This window comes from Phoca vitulina, unplaced genomic scaffold, assembly GCF_004348235.1.
Source record: "Phoca vitulina isolate PV1807 unplaced genomic scaffold, GSC_HSeal_1.0 scaffold12, whole genome shotgun sequence".
Taxonomy (NCBI): Eukaryota; Metazoa; Chordata; class Mammalia; order Carnivora; family Phocidae; genus Phoca; species Phoca vitulina.
This window is the reverse complement of record NW_022589715.1, coordinates 34,089,655-34,110,287: the sequence shown is the minus strand read 5'-3', so window position 1 is coordinate 34,110,287 and position 20,633 is coordinate 34,089,655. Positions and strand designations below refer to the sequence as shown.

Here is a 20,633-nt window from a genome sequence, read left to right as displayed (position 1 = left end):
GGAGAATGGTATTTAGTCTCATTGTCTTTTTGACATATTCTCTTAAACATATCAAAAGCACCTCAAATAGAATATGCCCCAAACTCTGACTTTACCATGATCATGCGTCTTTCTTCTCAATGGGTCTTCCAATGTGCTTTATCTCGGTGGTTGCTATAAAAGCCCCCAGACATGGGTATCATCCTTGACACCCCTCACACAGGCACACGCATTGAATTCATTAACAGGTACCTCCTAAATAATTACTGAATCTGTGCACTTCTCTCAGTGATCTCCGTCAGCACCACACTACCCGTAGTCGAAATAAATGTAGGCTGCCAGAATAGCCTCTTGACTGGTCTTCTTGCATCAACTCTTTTTGTACCTTTTCTCCTCAAATCTGTCCTCCACTTTAGCCAAGGTGATCTTTTTTAAAAATTAATTTATTCAGAGTGATCTTTTCTTTTTAAAAAAAATTTTTTAAAGATTTTATTTATTTATTTGAGAGAGAGAGAATGAGAGACAGAGAGCATGAGAGGGAGGAGCAGACTCCCCCCCTGAGCAGCGAGCCCGATGCAGGACTCAATCCTGGAACTCCAGGATCATGACCTGAGCCGAAGGCAGTCGCTTAACCAACTGAGCCACCCAGGCGCCCTGGAGTCATCTTTTCAAATAGAAATCTGATTGTCACATTCCCGTTTAAAACATTTTAAGGGCTTTATGTGGCTCTTGGAATAAGGGCAGTATTCCTTATTGGCCTACAGGGTCCACAGGGTCTGCTTGTATTTTTAGCCTTCTGTCCTATGCTTCCCTTGAACTCTATACTCCAGTCCCAGAGGCCTTCCTTTAGTTTCCTGTGCTCACAAGACTCTTCTGTAGGGGCCTTTGCTTGTTCTGTTCCTTCTTCCTGAAGTCTCTTTCTCTCCTCATCCCCTCGTTCATTTCTGTTTATGTTAAGTACCACTTTGTACAGTAAGCCTCTCTGTCCTTCCTGAATTGATCAACTCTCCCGTCATAGGCTCCCGTGACACAGTGTATATCTCCTTTATAAAACTTGTCATGATTTCAGTTTAGCATTTTTTGCATGTGATTATTTAATATGGATCTAAGTGCTTCACTAGACTAGAGGTCAGCAAACTTTCTCTGTTAAGAGCCAGATAGTAAATATTTTAGGCTTTGCAGGCTATATGGTCTCTGTTGCATCTGCTCAATTCTGTTATAGCGTGAAAGCACACATAGACAATATGTAAACAAATCAGCTTGTCTGTGTTTCAAAAAATCTTTATTTAGAAAAATGGGTGGTGGGCCCAGGTATGGTCCATGGGCCACAGTTTGCAAACCTCTGCACTAGAATAAGCCCCTTGAGGAGAGGGATTGTAATGCCTATTACTTTCTAGAGTTTTTGGTACAGAGTAGGAATCCCAAAATTTGTTAAATGACTGAATCAATGAATGAATGAATAATTGATTCAAATAATCTTCATGATCCTTGGTTTCCTCATGTCAGAATTTCAAAAATCCCTACCACTTCTAATATTCTGTGAATAGCAGTCAAATACGATTTTTCAGATGAAACAAAATTTAGTGTATAAATATATTAAAATAAATAATTCTTTAAAATCTTTTGTCAAAGAAAAAGTGAGAACCAAGCTATGAATCTTTCAAAGAAGTGGAATACTTTTGAGGAAGAGGATTATGGGTTTCAGGGTTTCGAGAAAGGATTATGAATTCAAGATTTATTTTTTAATTATTGGAGGTAGAGGAAAGAAACGCCAAAGATATTTTAGGTGCTAACAAAATGACAAGTACGGTGAAGGTGTAGAACAGAAACACAAGGCACCATGAGATGGAGAGGAGCAAACGAGGCAGGCAGCCTCCTGTTGCCCGAGTGCCATGTGAAGTTTGAACAAATAGTAATGTTATTATAACCAAGTTTTGCTTCCTTATTCACACCCACCCAACTTTAATGATGTCATGGTTTTTCCATGTGGGAACAAGTATGACTGGTGGTGGTAGGGGGGGAGTTCCCCCCACCATCATCTGTGCTACAGATATGCAAATTAGTAATATTTGTAGCTATTGAGAAGTTTTCCATAAATGACATTTTGAAACTTTTGTTAAATATTATTGTTCGTATTAAACATCTTTCTAATTTAAAGATTTTTTTTTTATTAAACATCTTTCTAATTTAAAAGAAAACTTTTCAGTGCTTTCTTATGAATGATTATTATAATTTCATGTAATACAGCATGAAACATATTCCATTGCTACTAGTAGTGAAGTCAGGGCTCAAAAATCAAATGTCTGTGGAATGGATCAGGTGTAAGAGGACTAGCAGGCACTGTAGTAACTTGGAGAGCCCTGCATAAATGGGGCTGCAGGTGCTGAGCTCCAGCGAGGTGTTCCTGTGTTAGGCTACTGTGGCCAGACCTTTCGAATGTTCAAGAGAAGCCAGAAATCCAGATGTTTATATGCAATTACTGGATTGTTCAATGTTAGTAGTGTGTGCGCATTTTTTTTTTTTTTTTTAAATACAGGCGACACTTTTATGGGCTCAGCAAAACATACCTGTGGGCGTCCTTTTACAACTTTTTTGTTTGGGAGGTCAATTTTAGCTTTTTGGTATTACTTCCCTGTTAATCTTCATCTATTTTGGCATATTTGACATAGGCACAGGATGTACCCTTGATTTTTGCAGTATTTTTTGGTAAAACTTCATTTACTTGTCCTTGTGTTTAACTATAATACAGTTTGAAAGTTCTGTTTTCCTTCTAGTTTTCAAAATTTGGGTATTCGTTGTGTAAAGAAAAAAGAAGTAAAAGAAGCTATTATTTCAAGAATAAGGGCAGGAATCAATCCTTTCAATGGTAAGTATGTTTGACAGAATTATTTCTATTATTTGGATATTGACCTATTTGTGCAAGTGAGTTCTGTTTGTATCTTGAACCTGTGCTTTAAAAGCTGTCTTAAGTTTTGTGTTCACTTTTCTGCTTGCTGATGGATACCTGTATCCAAGGAAGGAAGAAGATTTAAAACCTTTCATAGTGTTGGGGGAAAAAATTCTCTGACAAGGCTTTCTGGTATCTGTGGAAAGGGCCATTGTTTTCTATAAGAAAACCTCACAGATGTTCTGATTTCTTTTTGAATGTGGCCTTCCGTATGCCATTCCAGCAGGCAGTATACATTACCTTTTCTGAATGTTGAACTGGCACTGTGGTTATTTAAATCAAGGGCATACTCCACAGCGAAATTTAAATTAATCCCAGGGTGGAAGAAGACATATAGAAATAGTAGAAGCTATACAAAATATTTTCATAGTGTATTTGTGTATAAGGCTAGGTATTTACTGGTTAGTGGGTTTTGTCAGGGATAGTGTGATCTGGAGTAGCGCCTGGCAACTGTAAGCACTCTGTGTTGTTTGAAGAGATGAATGACTACACCAAGCTAAATGCTGGCATCCCATACTAGAGTAGTCTCCACTGTAAAGTCTTCTGCAGCTACTTCAATAGGCATCATTCAGGAACTGAACGACAATAACATTTTCAAAGAATAGATCTCTCCGTCATATTTAAGACATCCTCGTATCATTGGTTTGTGTTTTTTCTGGATGTATAAAAATAATGTAAGGGTTATGAAGATAATTTAAGGAATATGTTCATAACCAAGTGCTGTATTTTTATGAACCATAAGGTCTGCATCTCTTCTCCCTAGGTCTTTATTTTTCATACTATTTAGTATAGTGGTGTAAACAAAAGTCCCCTTCTTCCCCTTCAGTCTTCCTCATCAGAGCAAGATGACTATTAAGTTTGGTGTGTATTTTTTTAGAATTTCCTTTATACATGTATAGCTGTCTCCCTAGTTTAGGAACTTATCATTTCATAGTTTTTACAGTGGAGACCACTGTAGTGTGGGATGCCAGCATTTAGCTTGGTGTAGTCATTTATCTATTCAAACAATGCGGAGTGCTTACAGTTGCCATCCCCAGCAAAATCCACTAAACAGTAAGTATCTAACTGTATACACAACTATATGCATGTATTTTTATATAAATAGAACCATGCTACTGCTTTTTTCTTTTCACTTAGGAATAGATCTTAAACATCTTGCCATGTTAGTACTTATAAATCTATTTTACTTTTTAACAGAGTATGGTGTTGTTTGGATAGACCACAATTTATCTAGCCATCTGTTAACATTTAGGTTATTTTCATTTTATTAAAAAAACTCCATTGAACATATATACACGGAGTTTTTGTGTGATTATTTCCTTAGGATAAATTTTTTAAAGTGTTTTTTTTTTTTTTAATTTATTTAAGTCCTCTCTACACCCAACGTGGGGCTCTAATTCATGACCCTGAGATCTAGGGTCGCTTGCTCTTCTGACTGAGTCAGCCAGGCACCCCTAGGATAAATTTTCAAAAGTGGAAAATTTCTGGGTCAAGAGTATGCTCATTTTCATTGCTAAAGTAAAAGTCCAAACTTATAAAGAGTCCATCTGTGTCCAGATGCAGTATAAAACAGGGATCATGTAGTATAAAAGAAGATCATAAATAACAGCTACCATGTATTATTTTTTGTATGTCAAGGAGTAAATGTTAAGTGCTTTATGTATGCTATGTATTTAGTCATTACAACAACACTGCTTTATAGAAGAGAACCCCAAAGCTTTGGTTATGGTAATTTCCCCAAGTTATGTAGCAAGTACAAGTGGCAGAGCTAGAGTTCAAGTCTAGGTCTCCTGACTCCAGTGGAAAAGGCATTAAGAAAGGAAGATGCAGGAGTCAAGAGGCAGATGGGCCCTCCAGAAGTTTTTTAGGTTTTTGGTTTTTTACCAATCCAGAACCAGGCATGATGTTAATAACACTCATATAGCACCTAGAATAGTTCTTAGTACAAAATAAGTGCTTTACATATTTTATTTTATTTAATCTTCAAAATTTTTTTTTTAAGTTTATTTATTTATTTAAGTAATCCCTACCCTTCAATGTGGGGCTCAGACTCACAACCCCGAGATCAAGAGTAGCATGCTCTTCCGACTGAGCCAGCCAGGTGCTCCTTATTTCATTTAATTCTTACAGCAACGTATGAGGTAGGGACTGTTGTTATCTCCATTTTGAAAATAAGGAAATGAAGGCATAGAAAAGTTAAGTAATTTTCTCAGGGTCATGGAACTGGTAAGTGGTGGTGCTGGGATTTGAACACAGGTAGCCTAGCTACCAGGCTCATGATCTTCTCTCTACTGAGCTGCCTAGGTGGATTTAGATTTGGGGAAGGAAGCAATCCTGCCAGTTGAGCCTTCACAGTGTTTGTGGTTTTGGTTGTTGTTTAGTTTTTTGTAACATCCCTTTCTTCCCCATAGCCCTTTTGCTCTCTCTAGGTGAAGGACGTATCTCACAGTTTGAGTTGTGGAATCCACCCCACCCTCACTTACTACTAAGAAGTGATCTTCTTAGAACAGTGCTTTTTATAGCATATTATTCTGATTAAGAAATTGGAATGGCTCTTTTAAAAGTTTAAAAACTAAATGGCCCTCAGTTGAAAGTCTTCCACATGTAACTCCCAACATATCTTTCCTGCCTTCTCTTCCACTGGTCCTCGTCATAAACCCCTCACTATTCCAGCAAAACTCTCTTGTTCACCCTACCCTGACCATCTCTCTGGCCATCTTCTCCATAATCCGTAGGGATGTAAGTAAGCTTACACCATTTGTAGCCTGGACTGTGTTGTTAGCCCCTAAACTTGTGGTCCTGCCTCTGTTCTTTATCATCTTCCAAACACTTTATACACTGCATACAAAAATATCCTTCTAAAACCAGTAGGAATCACTTCAGAACTCTGCTTATCATCCTTCAGTGGCTCTGAATAATTTTCATCAGTGGTTCTCAATTTGAATGTGCATTAAGAATCCCTTCTTACTTGCTAAAAAGGTAGATTCCAGGTCACATTCTGATTAATTTGTTAGGTTTGGCAAGGGATCTGGGACTGTGTTCGTTGTTTTTTGTTTTGTTTTGTTTTTGTTTTTTAAAGATTTATTTATTTGAGAGAGAAAGAGTGCACACACGAGCAGGGGCAGGGGGCAGAAGGAGAGGGAGAAGTAGACTCCCTGCTGAGCAGGGAGCCCAGACTCGGGGCTCGATCCCAGCACCCCGGGACCATGACCTGAGTCAAAGGCTGATGCTTAACTGAGTCACCCAGGCACCCCTGGGACTGTGTTTTAAGAAACCTGTAGCTCCATGTTTCTTAACTTATTTGACTGACTCATAGAAGAAACAGATCTTATTTCTCCACTCAATACATACATAGGCATACATACATACATAGATAAAAACACTATTCTTACTACATGCAATATACTCTCTTACAGTTATGCCTTTGCATTCCATTTCTTCCCCCCCTTTTTTAAGAAAATGCTTATCCAACCCACCAAATTAGTTTTATGACTGAGCAGTGGGTCCCAAATTCTTACTACATGGAATATGTTCTCTATGCTATTCCATTCTTCCATTCCTTTCCATTCCATTTCCTTCTCTCTCTCTTTTTTTTTTTTTTAAAGAAAATGCTTATCCACGTGCACCTCTAGTTTATAGCAGCATTATTTACAATAGCCAAGATACAGAGGCAGCCCAAGTGTCCCATCAACTGATGAATGGATAAGGATATATGTGTATATATATATATACACACACAATGAAATGTTATTCAGCCATAAAAAAAATGAAATCTTGCCATTTGCAACGACATGGGTGGAGCTAGAGAGTATAATTAAGTGAAGTAAGTCAGAGAAAGACCAATACCATATGATTTTACTCAAATTTGGAATTTAGGAAACAAAACAAATGAGCAAAGGGAAAAACAGAGACAAACTAAGAAACAGACTCAACTCTAGAGAACAAACTGATGGTTACCAGAGGGGAGGTGCATTGGGGAGGGTGAAATAAGTGATGGGGATTAAGGAGTGCACTTGTGATGAGCACCAGGTGATGTATGGAATTGTTGAATCACTAGATGGTACACTTGAAACTAACATAGCACTGTATGGTAACTAACTGGAATTAAAATTAAAGAAAAGAGAAAATGCTAATCCAACCACCAAATTAATTTTATGACCAGTGTGTGTCCCCAACTACAATTTGAAAATCTCTGCCCTAGATGATTCTGATGCAAGTGATCCATGGGCCACACTTTGAGCAACTCTGATACTTGCTAGATTCAACTTCTCAATCATGGCACTCAAAGCCCTTCATAATCCAATCTTTGCTTTCCATTCCATCTTCACCTCTAGCTTGCATCCTCTGCCTCGACTTCCTGTCCCTCCTTCCCCTAATACTGAGTGCACACATATGTGCTTTGTTTTTGCCATCTGAACCATTTTGCCAGGTTAGAAGAGCCACATTCTTTCTTGCTACTCAGCCTTTAAATATATGCAACTCTCTTACATGGAATATTCTGATCTACCTGGTGAATTCTTCCTGTTCAGCCTTCAAGTTTAAGGTCACCTCTTTGAAGCTTTCTGTGACCTTTCCAGACAGAGCAAAATGTTTTACATATTTCTGATATGATTTGCTATAATTTTGTTTGCATGTTTCTCCTTCACTGAGTCCTGAGGCTCTGAAGGACTGTCTTCTATGTATCTCTAACACATAGCCTAGTATCTGGCACATGGTAGAGGCTTAATTAAAATTTGTTGAAAGGGTAAATGAACAAATGAATGAGTGAACATGCCTTATTTGTACTTGTCTACCAAAAATATTCAAGTTGTTTTCCTTACCTGAAGTGCCCTGAAAGCCTTTTCAGCTCTCTTGAGCCAAAGGTGATATCCTCCTAATTATAACATTCACTCAGCAATTGGTCATGAAAAGCTTTGTGACATCTGTTGCATCATTTAATGCTTCGGTGGTTGTCTTCTGAGATGAATTTCATGCTCACTGTGGACAGGATCTCTGATGGAACTGGGTTATATTTCACTTTGGTACCTAAACAGTATATTTATATTAAATATCTTCACAACTAAGTGCCTTGAGGTAAAAGTCTACTTCTATGCAGTAGGTTACACATCTTACCTACTTCTGTGCATTCATTCCTTCAACAGGTTTTTACCTCATTCAGTCTTTATAGTCCGAGCTTGTTCTAGATGCTTCGGATAAGTTAGTGAATAAAACAGAAATTCCTGCCTTTGAGGAGCTTATATTTCTGTGGAGAAAGACTAACAGTAAATAAATTTGCTAGATAAGTGTATTATATAATTTATTAGACAATGAAAAGTGCTAACGGGGAATATCAGCAGCGTAAGGAGTTGGGAATCCGTAGTTAGGGGGAACAGGTTATAAATTATAAATGGATGATTATAGTAGGCCTCATTCTCTATTCTGATGTATTTTTCATAATAGAAATAATGATTATTATATGTTGTTATTTTCCTAGAGTATTGAAATAAAACCTAAAATGTACATTTCTAATACTAAGCAAAACAAAATCTAATCCCTCTAAAAAAACTCAAAAACACTAAAAACTAATTTAAATAACCTGAACTCAGAGGTAGAATTATCCTTTCTTTGGTTGTTTATTTTTGGGATCTGCAAGTTCAAATTCTACCACTTACATAGAAATTTGTCAGAGCTGAATTGATACTTTTTCATAGCTGCATCACTTCACATAGGAGAATTCTGCTGTACTGCAAGAGACCAGCTGACTTTGTTTTTGTGATATATATTTATGATATATAGAAACAAAGGAGTTGCTCAATTCTCCTGGGTTTAAAAAAAAACAAAACAAAACAATGGAATTGGAAATGTTTAGCAGAGTAGGATCTACAAATTCTGATCCATAGACTGATGCTATCTCATTGTGACAGTCTGTTTTCTAGAGATCAAGTATCATGTGAAAATACAAAGACTATTAAAAACGATTCTTACTTTGCGTAGAATTAGTTTGTGTACTACATCAACTAGTATGTTGTAAGGCCATTCCTTATCTTTCTTGCTATTAGTTCTTTAAAACAGGAACTATCTCTTGCAAATAGGGATATATAGCAATCAAGTAGTATTAAACTTGAGGCTTCATGTAAAAATACTGTTCAAATTGTCTAAGATGTGCTAAAATCTAAATTGGGTGAGGAATTTAATGAAGGGCTTCAATATCAAGTTTTAATAGTGTCCACTTAGCTGGAATAAAAGAATAGCAGTTAGACTTCGTAGAGGACTCTTACTACAAAAGCTGAAAAAAATTTCATTTATTTATCATTTTCTATCTATGTATTTAAGGACATATAAGGAATTCTAATATTCAGTAATTAAAATCTAGCATTTTGACAATAAAGAATTTGCAATTCAGTTTTATTCGGTATTTTACTGTTTTTCCATATACAGAGGACATTGAATTGTTACAAAAACTGTTTTACAGTTGAGTTGGGGGAATTATTTTATATTGGTAGTCTAAAAAAGAACACAGTTGATTTTATTAATTTTTTTCTTAAGTTTTTTAAGAACACAGTTTAAAAAGACAAGTGATCAGGGTGCCTGGGTGGCTCAATTGGTTAAGCCCCTCGGCTCAGGTCATGATCCTAGGGTCCTGGGATCCAGCCTTGCATTGGTCTCCCTGCTTAGCGGGGAGCCTGCTTTTCCCTCTCCCTCTGCCCCTCCCCCTCCTTGTGCTCTCCCTCTCTCTCTCTCTCTCTCTCTCTCTCTCTCTCTCTCGCTCTGTCAAATAAATAAAATCTTTAAAAAAATAAATAAAATCATTAGTCTATATACTGTGTATTTTTATCCTGTTGTTTACTTGTGTTTCAGTAGTATTTAACTGTGTTAGAATTTTGGAAATGCCACATCTCTAGACCTAATAGATGTTATAATTGACTTTAAAAAAGAATCCCTACTTCCAAGAGAAATAAATCATGGTAATATATTTTTGATAAAAATGAAATTCTTGTACATCCTGCTCTTGGGACTAAGGAGTAATATTTATCTGTAAAGATAGATTAAGAATGATTGTTACCTTGTTTTCTTTTGATCAAATATAAAGGGAAATTTTAAACTAGTTTTAGAGGAATTTAAGAGAATTTGATTATTCTCATACTTCAGATTTTGCATATTTTTAAAAGCTGAGTAGCATTTGTCACATTGCAGAATAAAATACTGCATTTTGTGCTATAGAATGATATGTATGTATTAAAAAGCCTACAGCAAGCATTATCCTAAATGAAGGAAACATCAGAAGCATTCACTCTGAAAAGGAATGAGGAAAGGATGTGTACTCTTTCTACTTCTGTTCAGCGTTGTAGTGGGGATTATAGCCAGTGCAGTGAGACCTGATTAAAAATGCAGAAATAAAACTGTAATTATTGGAAGCTATTATTTATGGTGAAAACTCAAAAGGACGTACAAATAGATTATTAAAATAATAACTTTAAAAGGGTGAGTGGATGTAAAATTAATATGTAAACGTAAGTTGCGTTTCTATATATCAGCAGCAAATAATTAAAGAAAAATTGTCATAAAATGTAAAGTACATGTCAACAAATCTAAGAAATGATCAAGATTTCTTCAGGGAAAATTATAAAATTTCATTATAAGATGATAGAGAACACCTAAACCGAAGGAGATATATGTCATGTTCACTAATACCAATATTATAAAGATGGCATTTTTCCCCAAATTGATATACAGATTCAATGCAAGTCCAAACTCTTGAGATTTTTCATTAAATATGTTGAAATTATTCTGAACAGGAGAAGGAGGAGGGCGCCTGGGTGGCTCAGTCGTTGAGCGTCTGCCTTCGGCTCAGGTCATGATCCCAGAGTCCTGGGATCGAGTCCCACATCGGGCTCCCTGCTCAGCGGGAAGCCTGCTTCTCCCTCTCCCACTCCCCCTGCTTGTGTTCCTGCTCTCGCTGTCTCTCTCTCTGTCAAATAAATAAATAAAATCTTTAAAAAAAAAAAAAAAAAAGGAGAAGGAGGATACTTTATAGAAGAGAAACAGCAATGAGGAACTGACTTTATCAGATAATAGGGTTTATTATGAAGATGTATTAATTAAGGCATAGTATTGGGGTAACAACAGACAGATTGGCCAGTGGAGTAGAATTGTGAGCCCAGAAAGACACTTAAGAAAATACAAGACTTAAGTTGGATTTTTCTACCTCTTGTTATATACAGAAATCAGCTGAAAATGAATTGAAGATTTAAGTGTAAATCAGCATTTTTAAAGACTCTTGGTAAAAAATATTGGTAAACAAATTTTAGTCCTTGGCATATAGAAAGGCAATATACAAAATAAAGTTTTATAAAAACAGTTGATAAATTTGCTGATATTCTTAATTTCAGTTTACTGTATTTTTCAGTTGTAGAATTTGTTTGGTTCCTTTCCTAATAGTTTCAAGTTCTCTACTAAACTCCATCTTGTCTTTTAACTCCTTGAATATATATTTTAAATAACCTGTCTGAAGACTTCATTATTTGAATCCTTTATGGTCTCTTTTTTTGGGGGGATGGCAAAAGGAAATGAAGAGAGAGAATCTTAAGCAGGCTTCACGCCCAATGCCAGAGCATGATGTGGGGCTCGATCTCACAACCCTGAGATCATGACCTGAGCTGAAATCAAGAGTCAGTCAGTCACTTAACAACTGAACCACCCAGGCGCCCCTGGTCTATTTCTATAGACTATTTTTCTTTTCTTTAAAAAAAAAAAAAACCCAAAAAACAAAATTCCTCTATTTTGTCTCTTCATTTGCCTGTTATTTAAAATAGAATACCAGTCATTGTATATGAAAAATGATAAAGATTTTAGGCCGAGGATATTGTTACCTGTCTTCAGAAGATTTTTTTTTTTTTCCCGGAAGATTTTCTTGTGGTAGGCAGCTAGTCAATAGCAATCTCAGATCGCCTCAGATCAGTGAATGAGTTAGATTATTTGAAGCCGGACTTCATCTCTGTGAGATCTGGTATCTTTCCAGTTCATTCTTAACTCCTAAGGTATAGCTCTTTCAGGGCCCCAACCAGAGTATAGGGCATTTATCAGATCTTCCATCCTCAGTAGAACCTGAACTCCTTTCTTTTTCCTCTATAGGCTATTGAGAGTTGATCTCAACTTCTCATTTTCTTAGCCACCTCTTACAAAATTGGCAGGCTCTATCTGGAAAAAAAGAGGTCTCTTACGCTGAACTTAACTCTGGGTTTTTGTGATACTGTGATTTATAATAAATATATATTTGCTCTTCACCCCCATTCCTGGCAAAGAGCTCCTAAAACCCTGGCTAAGTGATAACACAAAAAAATTGAAAGGAGTATCTTTTGTTATTTGTAATAAGCCCCTTTCAACCACACCTGTTACGTCATACTATGTTATGATACGAATACCTGCATCACAGGTGTGTATTTTGACCTAATAGTTGTACAAATAAGTTCTTGTAGATGCCTTCAAATGCTTCGCTTAAGAATACTAATGGGGGGTGCACCTGGGTGGCTCAGTCGTTAAGCGTCTGCCTTCAGCTCAGGTCATGATCCTGGGGTCCTGGGATCGAGCCCCGCGTCGGGCTCCCTGCTCAGCGGGAAGCCTGCTTCCCCCTCTCCCATTCCCCCTGCTTGTGTTCCCTCTCTCGCTGTCTCTCTCTCTGTCAAATAAATAAATTAAAAAAAAAACAAAAAACTAATGGGGATATTTTAAATGTTGTGATAGCTACTGAGACTGTGAGCATAGTTTAAAAAGTCAGAATCAAAATTGTATTGTCATTTTATTACTGCCTGTAAGACTAAAGAATTTGGGTTTTAACTGTGTTTCCAATTTAGCATTTCAAATTTTAATACTTTCTGAAAAAAATTTTCACATAATTGTGTATTTTGTGCTTTTAAAAAAATGACTGTGTTATGATTTACTCCTACAGCTTATATTATTTGAAAATGCAGTTAATATTTTCTTTTAATTCCAAAACTAAACCTGGATTTCTTTTCAGATATCAATTTAACAAACTGTCATTACATTATATTCTGTCATAAAGGTTTTTATATTTTTTCAGAACTGCAAATTTTTCCTGCTATAGCATTTTTTTGTCTTTTAAAGCAGACCTAATTTGCACATAAAACTTTTTATGGAGGGACGCCTGGGTGGCTCAGTTGGTTGGGTGGCTGCCTTCGGCTCAGGTCATGATCCCAGGGTGCTGGGATCGGGTCCCGCATTGGGCTCCGTGCTCAGCGGGGAGCCTGCTTCTCCCTCTCCCTTTGCCTGCCACTCTGCCTACTTGTGAACTCTCTGTCAAATAGATAAATAAAATCTTTAAAAAAAAAAAAAAATTTTAATGGAAACTAGCTGGCTACCTTATATCATCTATTATCTTCTTGGTATTTAATCCCTAAGGTATTGTTCTGAATTTTGGTAAATAGTTCTATGTATGTCACCTTTATGCAATACATATGTAAAATTTTCTAATACAGTTCAGTTTTCAAGAGCATAGGTTCAGGATTCAATGACTTCTTAGTATGAATTCTTTCTCTACCACTTCCTATCTGGAACTTTGGAGAAGTAATTTCATCTCTTTAAAATCCGTTCCTCATCTATAAAATAGGGATGATAGTAGTTCTTACACAGATTTATATTCTCCCTCTTCTCTGTTTTGTATAACCTGCAACCATTTTAGTAAAAATTTGGTTGGTTATTAATATCAATTCAGAGTTTTCTAAATTTCAGATGATTTAGGGTAGTTACTTCCCAACCATGCACATAACTTAATGAATACTGTTAGTGACTACATATGATAATGATAAAAGGCATTTTTGAGATTGTATACTATTCTATTTTGTTAGCATAGACTGGGTGCTACTTAGGGTTATTGGATATGTTGGGCAGGGAGGAGGACCTAGCAGGATTTTAGTTCTATGTGACTATTTTACATTCTTAAAAAAATGTACTATTTAGTCCCTGAACAGCAGCTGCTTGATATTGAAGATTGCGACCTCAATGTGGTGAGATTATGTTTTCAAGTTTTCCTCCCTGATGAACATGGTAATTTGACAACAGCTCTACCTCCTGTTGTCTCTAACCCAATTTATGACAACCGTAAGTACTTTATTGTCTTATATTTGTAGCATTAGCTTATTTTTTTTTAGTTTAATTTTTTAAGGTATTTTGGCAGTTAGAGAAAGAGTATGTTCATTATAAGAAAAATTCAAGCATTACTGAAATAACAAGAATAGATCTTCTCTGATCTTCTCCTCCAAAGATAATCACTATCCCCAGGTACACATTTCACCAGTTTCTTCATATATAAAAACACATCATCACTATCATTCATATAGTATACTTTTGGCAACTTAAAAAAAATCATCACAGATCATTTAAAAAAAATTTTTTTTCTCTTAGCAGTGTATCTTGAGCCTTTTTCCCTTTTCAGGTACCTTATTCTCTTCAGTAGCTGCATATTTCCTTATATGGCTCTATCACAATTTTATTAAATCATTACCCTATTACAAGACATTTGGTTTGTTTCCTTCTCGATTTTTTTCTCTAACAGATTGTACTTCAGAAGATATCCTGTATGTGCATATTTTGTGCAAATGTGTCTCTAGCATAATTTTACAGAAGTAGAAATGTTGGCAAATGCTAGATCAAAGGATATGGGTATTTGTAGTTTTAAAAGATTATGAAATTGCCCTCAAAGTTTTTGCGTGCACGTGTGTGTGTATTTGCTCTTATATATGCATCCATTCATGGTATATTACTGCCTGTTTTACATATAGTAGCATAGTGGGACATAGGCCTATAAAGGTGGATCAGAGTATCCTCATCATGGAGAACTTTGAATTGCCAGGGAGAGTTACTAAAATTATATTCCTAATAGGAAGCATGAAATTGCATTGCTATAGGCTTATAGTTATGACTTAAGAGATTAATCTGGTGACAGTGTATGGATGGATTGAAAGAATCAGAATTTAGGAACAGAGAGATTTAACTAGAGGATCAGTTATTGCTGAGAAACGAAATCACAAGGCTGTAAACCAGGTTGGGCAGTGCAGTTAGAAAGGAAAAGGACAGTTGTGGGTGATTAATGTACTCAGTGTCCTTAATTTATGTATACACTAAAGCTTTTATCTGTTCTGTAAATTGTTTTCCTATAATTCTCACCATCAAAAAGGAATAAAAAATATTACTAAAGCAGAAACCCATTAAAACAATCCTTTATATTTAGGTGCTCCTAATACTGCAGAATTAAGGATTTGTCGTGTAAACAAGAACTGTGGAAGTGTCAGAGGTGGTGATGAAATATTTCTACTATGTGATAAAGTTCAGAAAGGTATTCATTTATTTGTTTCATTGAATTTAGAATAGACAGATCTTCCTTGGCTTACAGTGGGGTTATACTATCATAAATTCACTGTAAATTGAAAATAATCTTAAATCGAAAATGCAGTTAATACACCTAACCTGCCAAACACCATAGTTTAGCTTAGTGTACCTTAAACATGCCCGAACACTTACATTAGCCCGCAGTTGGGCAAAATGACCTAACACAAAGCCTACTTGTAATAAAGTGTTGAATATCTCATGTGATTTATTGAAAACTGTACTGAAAGTGAAAATCAGAACAGTTGTGATATATGTTGTTTACTCTCCTGGTCATGTCGCTGACGGGCTTGCTGCCACTGCCCAGCATCTTCAGAGTGTCGTACTGCCTATCGCTAGCCTGGGAAAAAATCAAAATCTGAAATACACTTTCTGCTGAATGCGTATCACTTTCACACCATCATCAAGTCAAAAAATTGTTAAGTGAACCATCATCAGTTGGGGACCATCTGTATTTTAGATTAATAGATGGATTTTGTTTTCCATTGCTATTCCTTTGCTTTTGTATTCACTAGATGACATAGAAGTTCGGTTTGCGTTGAACGATTGGGAAGCAAAAGGTATCTTTTCACAAGCTGATGTACACCGTCAAGTAGCCATTGTTTTTAAGACTCCACCATATTGCAGAGCGATAACAGAACCAGTGACAGTAAAAATGCAGTTGCGGAGACCTTCTGACCAGGAAGTTAGTGAATCTATGGATTTTAGATATCTGCCAGATGAAAAAGGTATGACTTCTTGGTGGTCATGTTTTATGTATTTCTTAAGTTAGTTCTCCTAATAACATTTTCTTGTAAGATACATTTGGATACAGTTAGGTTTATTCATAATTTACATTTTATTTCCTAGAAGTTTTTTTTTTTAAGATTTTTTTTTTTTTTTAGTTTATTTGACAGAGAGAGACACAGCAAGCAAGAGAGGGAACACAAGCAGGGGGAGTGGGGAGAGGGAGAAGCAGGCTTCCCGCTGAGCAGGGAGCCCAATGTGGGACTCGATCCCAGGGCCCTGGGACCATGACCTGAGCCGAAGGCAGACGCTTAACGACTGAGTCACCCAGGCGCCCCTATTTTCTGGAAGTTTTCAGTTGATTTTTTTTTTATCGATTGGTCCTTCTGCTCTTTGCCTCTCTTTCTTTGGAAAGGAATCTAGAATAATTTTAGAGTATCTGAACTGTTTATCAAAATGTATTGTATATTTGAGATTCTGTTTTTGTACTTATTGTGCCCTTTTTAAGATGGAAAGCTTGCCACTCAGAGTGGTCTCAATTTTGGTTTGGTCCTTATCTGCCTTTATTGCATTAGTTGACATTGTTGACTTATAGGTGTTATAAGAAAACAAGATGAGTATTATACCCTTTCCGACTGACTTGGGACACATTCTGCAACACTTACTAAATCCATATTACATACATTTGTTTAAAGCACCTTATGGGAATAAAACGCCTATTTATTTGTTAAAGGAGAAGCAGCATAAACCTGTGATGATTTCCTGGTTTCTTTTTAACCAGATACTTATGGCAATAAAGCAAAGAAACAAAAAACAACTCTACTTTTCCAGAAACTGTGGCAAGACTGTGGTAAGATTATTTTGGATTGATTTGTATTTAAATAGATTTTGGGTTTTTTGCTTTATTCAGTTTTCTAAATTTTAACTGATGTTCTTTTTTAAATTGCATTTAATAATGGAAAAACTTTATCACAGCAGTTAATTTTCCTGAAAGACCTAGACCTGGTACCCTAGTATCAACTGGAGAAGGAAGATTCATCAAAAAAGGTATTTTATCCTATAGAGTATTCCTTATGGTCAAAAGACCAATGCTTTGCCCAATATATTAGAATTCCATTCTTAGGAATGAAAACTGCTTCTTCACTGTTTTCCAACTTTTTTCATGCTTTGAATGTTAAATGAATTGATCTCCACTTCTTAAGGTCCTATTGGAAACTATGATTATGTTTTTGGGATTTATTGTTTGAGAAATTACATTTGTTCGTATGGTGGTAATTTTATTTAATTACAGTGTATCATGGAAGAAATGGTTTGGATCTGGCCAGTTGCCTATCTTTAAAAATAAAGCTTAACTGGAACACAGCCATGCTCATTTGATTAGATACTGTCTATGGCTGCTTTTTTTGCACTATAGTGGCAGAATTGTGTAGGTCCAACAGAGGCTGTATGGCCCACAGACCGTAAAATATTTGGCCCTTTACAGAAAAAAAAAAGCTGTGAACCTCTGGTTTAAATCACTGAACCAGGGTTATGTAACCAGAAGTCTTTTCTTCCCCTTACATTCTTAAATCTGTGCTTTTTCCTGGTTTAGCATGTACAGCAGTCATATACTATATAAATAAATACAGAACCCTTAATTTTTTTCTGACTGGGAATTTTGTAGTACCTTAGAATTATCTTTTCTTTGTTTTTTTTTTTTTAGAGAGATGGGGAGAGACAGAGAGAGGGGAGGGGCAGAGGGAGAGAGAGAATCTTAAGCAGGCTCCATGCCCAGCAGGGAATCTGACTCAAGGCTCGATTTCACAACCCCAAGGTTAGGACCCAAGCTGAAATCAAGAGTTAAACGCTTAGCCAGCTGAGCCACCCAGGTGCCCCTAGAGTTATATCTTAATATATCTTAGCAAGTTATGTGTATTTTTCAATCATCCCTAATGAGCATTTCTTCTATCCCTCTATTTTCTCCTAAAAGTAGTGAATATGAAATGATTTTGGCTATTTAGATTCCCATTAACTGAAATTCCGATTTTTTTAAAAAATTGCTTTATTTTTTAAGTAATCTCTACGGCCAACCTGGATCTCAAACTCACGACCCCGAGATCAGGATTTCCAACTGAGCCAGCCAGGCATCCCTGAAATTCTGATTTATTTTTCACTTTATAGAGCCTCAGAAGCTAAATTTTCATATTTAACTGGAATGAAGCTATCTATGCCAAAATAACTTACCAAAATTATTTTATAGGTATTTGTAAAACAGTAAGTGTTACAGAATTTAGCTTTTTGGACTCTTATAATAATTTTGGTGCTATTTAATATTTTTCTCTAAAATGTTACATCAATTTGCTTGGAAATTTTTTTTATTAGTGTGTTTATGCAAGTTTAATTTAGAGATAATGTTTTTTATACTTTTATTTCAGCTTATAAACATACATTTTCCTCTCCACAGAATCAAACTTTTCTCACGGTGCAGTTTTGACAGAAATGCCCAGGACGTCCGGTGTTTCAAGTCAAGCAGATTCCTACTATTCCTCACCTGTGTCCATCTCAAATGCACTGTCACATCATACTTCACCCATACCTTCGATGGTGTCTCAGGCTTCTTCCAGCTGGTCGTCAGGGGCCCACCCCACCTCGCGCACAGTCAGTACGAATCCACTGAGTGATTTTTCAACAGGGACACTTTCCTCTAATCCACAAGGTATCTCGCCATATCTGGAAATGCCTCTTGAGCGTGATTTGAATGCCTCTAATGCTTGTATTTATAACAATTCGAATGACATAGGCAGAATGGAAGCACCATCCATGTCACCAGCTGATTTATATGGTATTTCTGATGGCAACATGCTGCCGAATTGCCCTATGAATATGATAACACCTAGTAATGACAGCATGAGGGAGACTGATAATCCGAGACTTGTGAGCATGAATCTCGAAAACCCCTCATGTAATTCAGTGTTAGACCCGAGAGACTTGAGACAGCTCCATCAGATGTCCTCTCCCAGCATGCCGGCAGCCGCTGGCTCCAGTACGGCTGCGTTTGTTCCTCAGCCGGAGGCATTTGAGAGATCTGACTTCAACTGCACAGATAACAGTATGATAAATGAGGCAGGACCATCAAACGGTACTAATCCAGACAGTCATGGTTTTGTTCATAGTCAGTATTCTAGTATTGGCGCTATGCAGAATGAGCAATTAGGTGACTCATTTGCATTTGATTTTTTTCAGGGTAACTTGTAAAACTTAAATGGTTGTTTGGGTATATTGAATTCAAAGCTGGAAAGTATCATACAGGGGAAATTCTGAAATAGAAATTTAAAAACTGTTTCTTCTTTTTGAAACATGTGACCCGATAACTGTGTGCCATGGAACTACTGTCTTTAGAGTCCTACCCCATTTTCCCAGTACAGAATGAGGAGAAAATGAGAGCAAGGCTCCAGTTCTTCAAAATACACTTTTTTAGACTTCTTTTATATTGTATTAATGTATTCTTAGTTAAATGAATTAACTGATATTTGCTTTTAAGCAAATTTAAGGTAAAACCTGTAATGACTGTGTCATTAGAAAAATGATTTCCTTATTATTTTTGAGACCCATAGGCCAAGGTGACCCCTAAGGGGTTTTCTGAGGCTTCTTGGAGTTTCTTAGATTTATATATAAGTCAAGAATCTTTAAAATCTTTAAGAATCTAACTTGGCAGGGGACCCCTGGGTGGCTCAGCCAGTGAAGTGTCTGCCTTCGGCTCTGGTCATGATCCCAGGGACCCTGGGATCCGGCTGCATCAGGCTCCCTGCCCAGCGGGGAGTCTGCCTCTCCCTCTCCCTTCCCCACCCCTACTCGTGTGCACCTGCATGCTCTCTCTCTCAAAGTCTTAAAAAAAAAAATCTAACTTGGACAGAAGAGAGTGAAGTGAGCTTTCAAGGAAGGGGAAGTTCTCTACATTTTGGACCATTTTAAATACCTACCTTTAAATCGCTTGTGAGTTTAGCTTTACACCCACGTCTTTAAGGTGAAGAAGTTTCCTTAGGCCTGTCTTTTTTCTTGTGTTTCCTCACTCACTCTGATCTCGTCCAATTTCGTGCTCTTTGTTCGTAAATTTTATCCCTAGCTTAGACCTATCCTCTGACCTCCATACTTGGAGCTTACACATGTATGTAAAACTACTTATTTGACATTTCTACTTAGAAACCTAATTAATGAACAAAAATCCAGCTCAGACTCAACATATCCAAAACTGAGTTCTTGATCTTCCTCCTTGTGCCCTATAGTCTCTTCTCTCCAAAGTAGCCAGAATGATTATTTTTAAAACAAGTCAAATTGTATCATTCATCTGCTCAAAACCGTTCAGTGGCTCCCCATTCCCACTCAGAGTAAAGACCAAAGTCCTTAAAATTGGCAGGCTCATACTTCATCTCCTATCTCATCTCTTACTGTTTTCTTCTCCTCATTCAGCTCCAGGCACTCTGCCCTCATAGTCTCTCTTCAAAAACACCAAGTATATCCGTGCCTCAGACTCTTTGTACTTGGTGTCCCCTCTGCCTTGACTATTTTTCTCTCAGATACATGCATAGCTCACTTCTTAACATCCTTCAGATTCACTCAACTGTCA

General features: G+C 36.7%; 1 protein-coding gene across 3 annotated transcripts in view; it reads left to right on the top strand.

Annotated features, from left to right (window-relative positions):
* The window catches only part of REL (REL proto-oncogene, NF-kB subunit), a 33,139-nt gene extending 13,395 nt beyond the window's left edge, over window positions 1-19,744 (top strand). For 2 of the 3 annotated variants that reach the window (XM_032410929.1, XM_032410927.1), the window contains 7 exons: window positions 2,754-2,845; window positions 13,880-14,020; window positions 15,150-15,254; window positions 15,820-16,032; window positions 16,812-16,880; window positions 17,006-17,077; window positions 18,474-19,744. In XM_032410929.1, coding sequence (XP_032266820.1) covers window positions 2,754-2,845; window positions 13,880-14,020; window positions 15,150-15,254; window positions 15,820-16,032; window positions 16,812-16,880; window positions 17,006-17,077; window positions 18,474-19,264 — 1,483 coding nt within the window. In that variant the 3' untranslated portion in view covers window positions 19,265-19,744. The remainder of the gene's footprint in view (window positions 1-2,753; window positions 2,846-13,879; window positions 14,021-15,149; window positions 15,255-15,819; window positions 16,033-16,811; window positions 16,881-17,005; window positions 17,078-18,473) is intronic. The other variant, XM_032410928.1, reaches the window with a different exon arrangement.
* The last annotated feature ends 889 nt before the right edge of the window (window positions 19,745-20,633 follow it).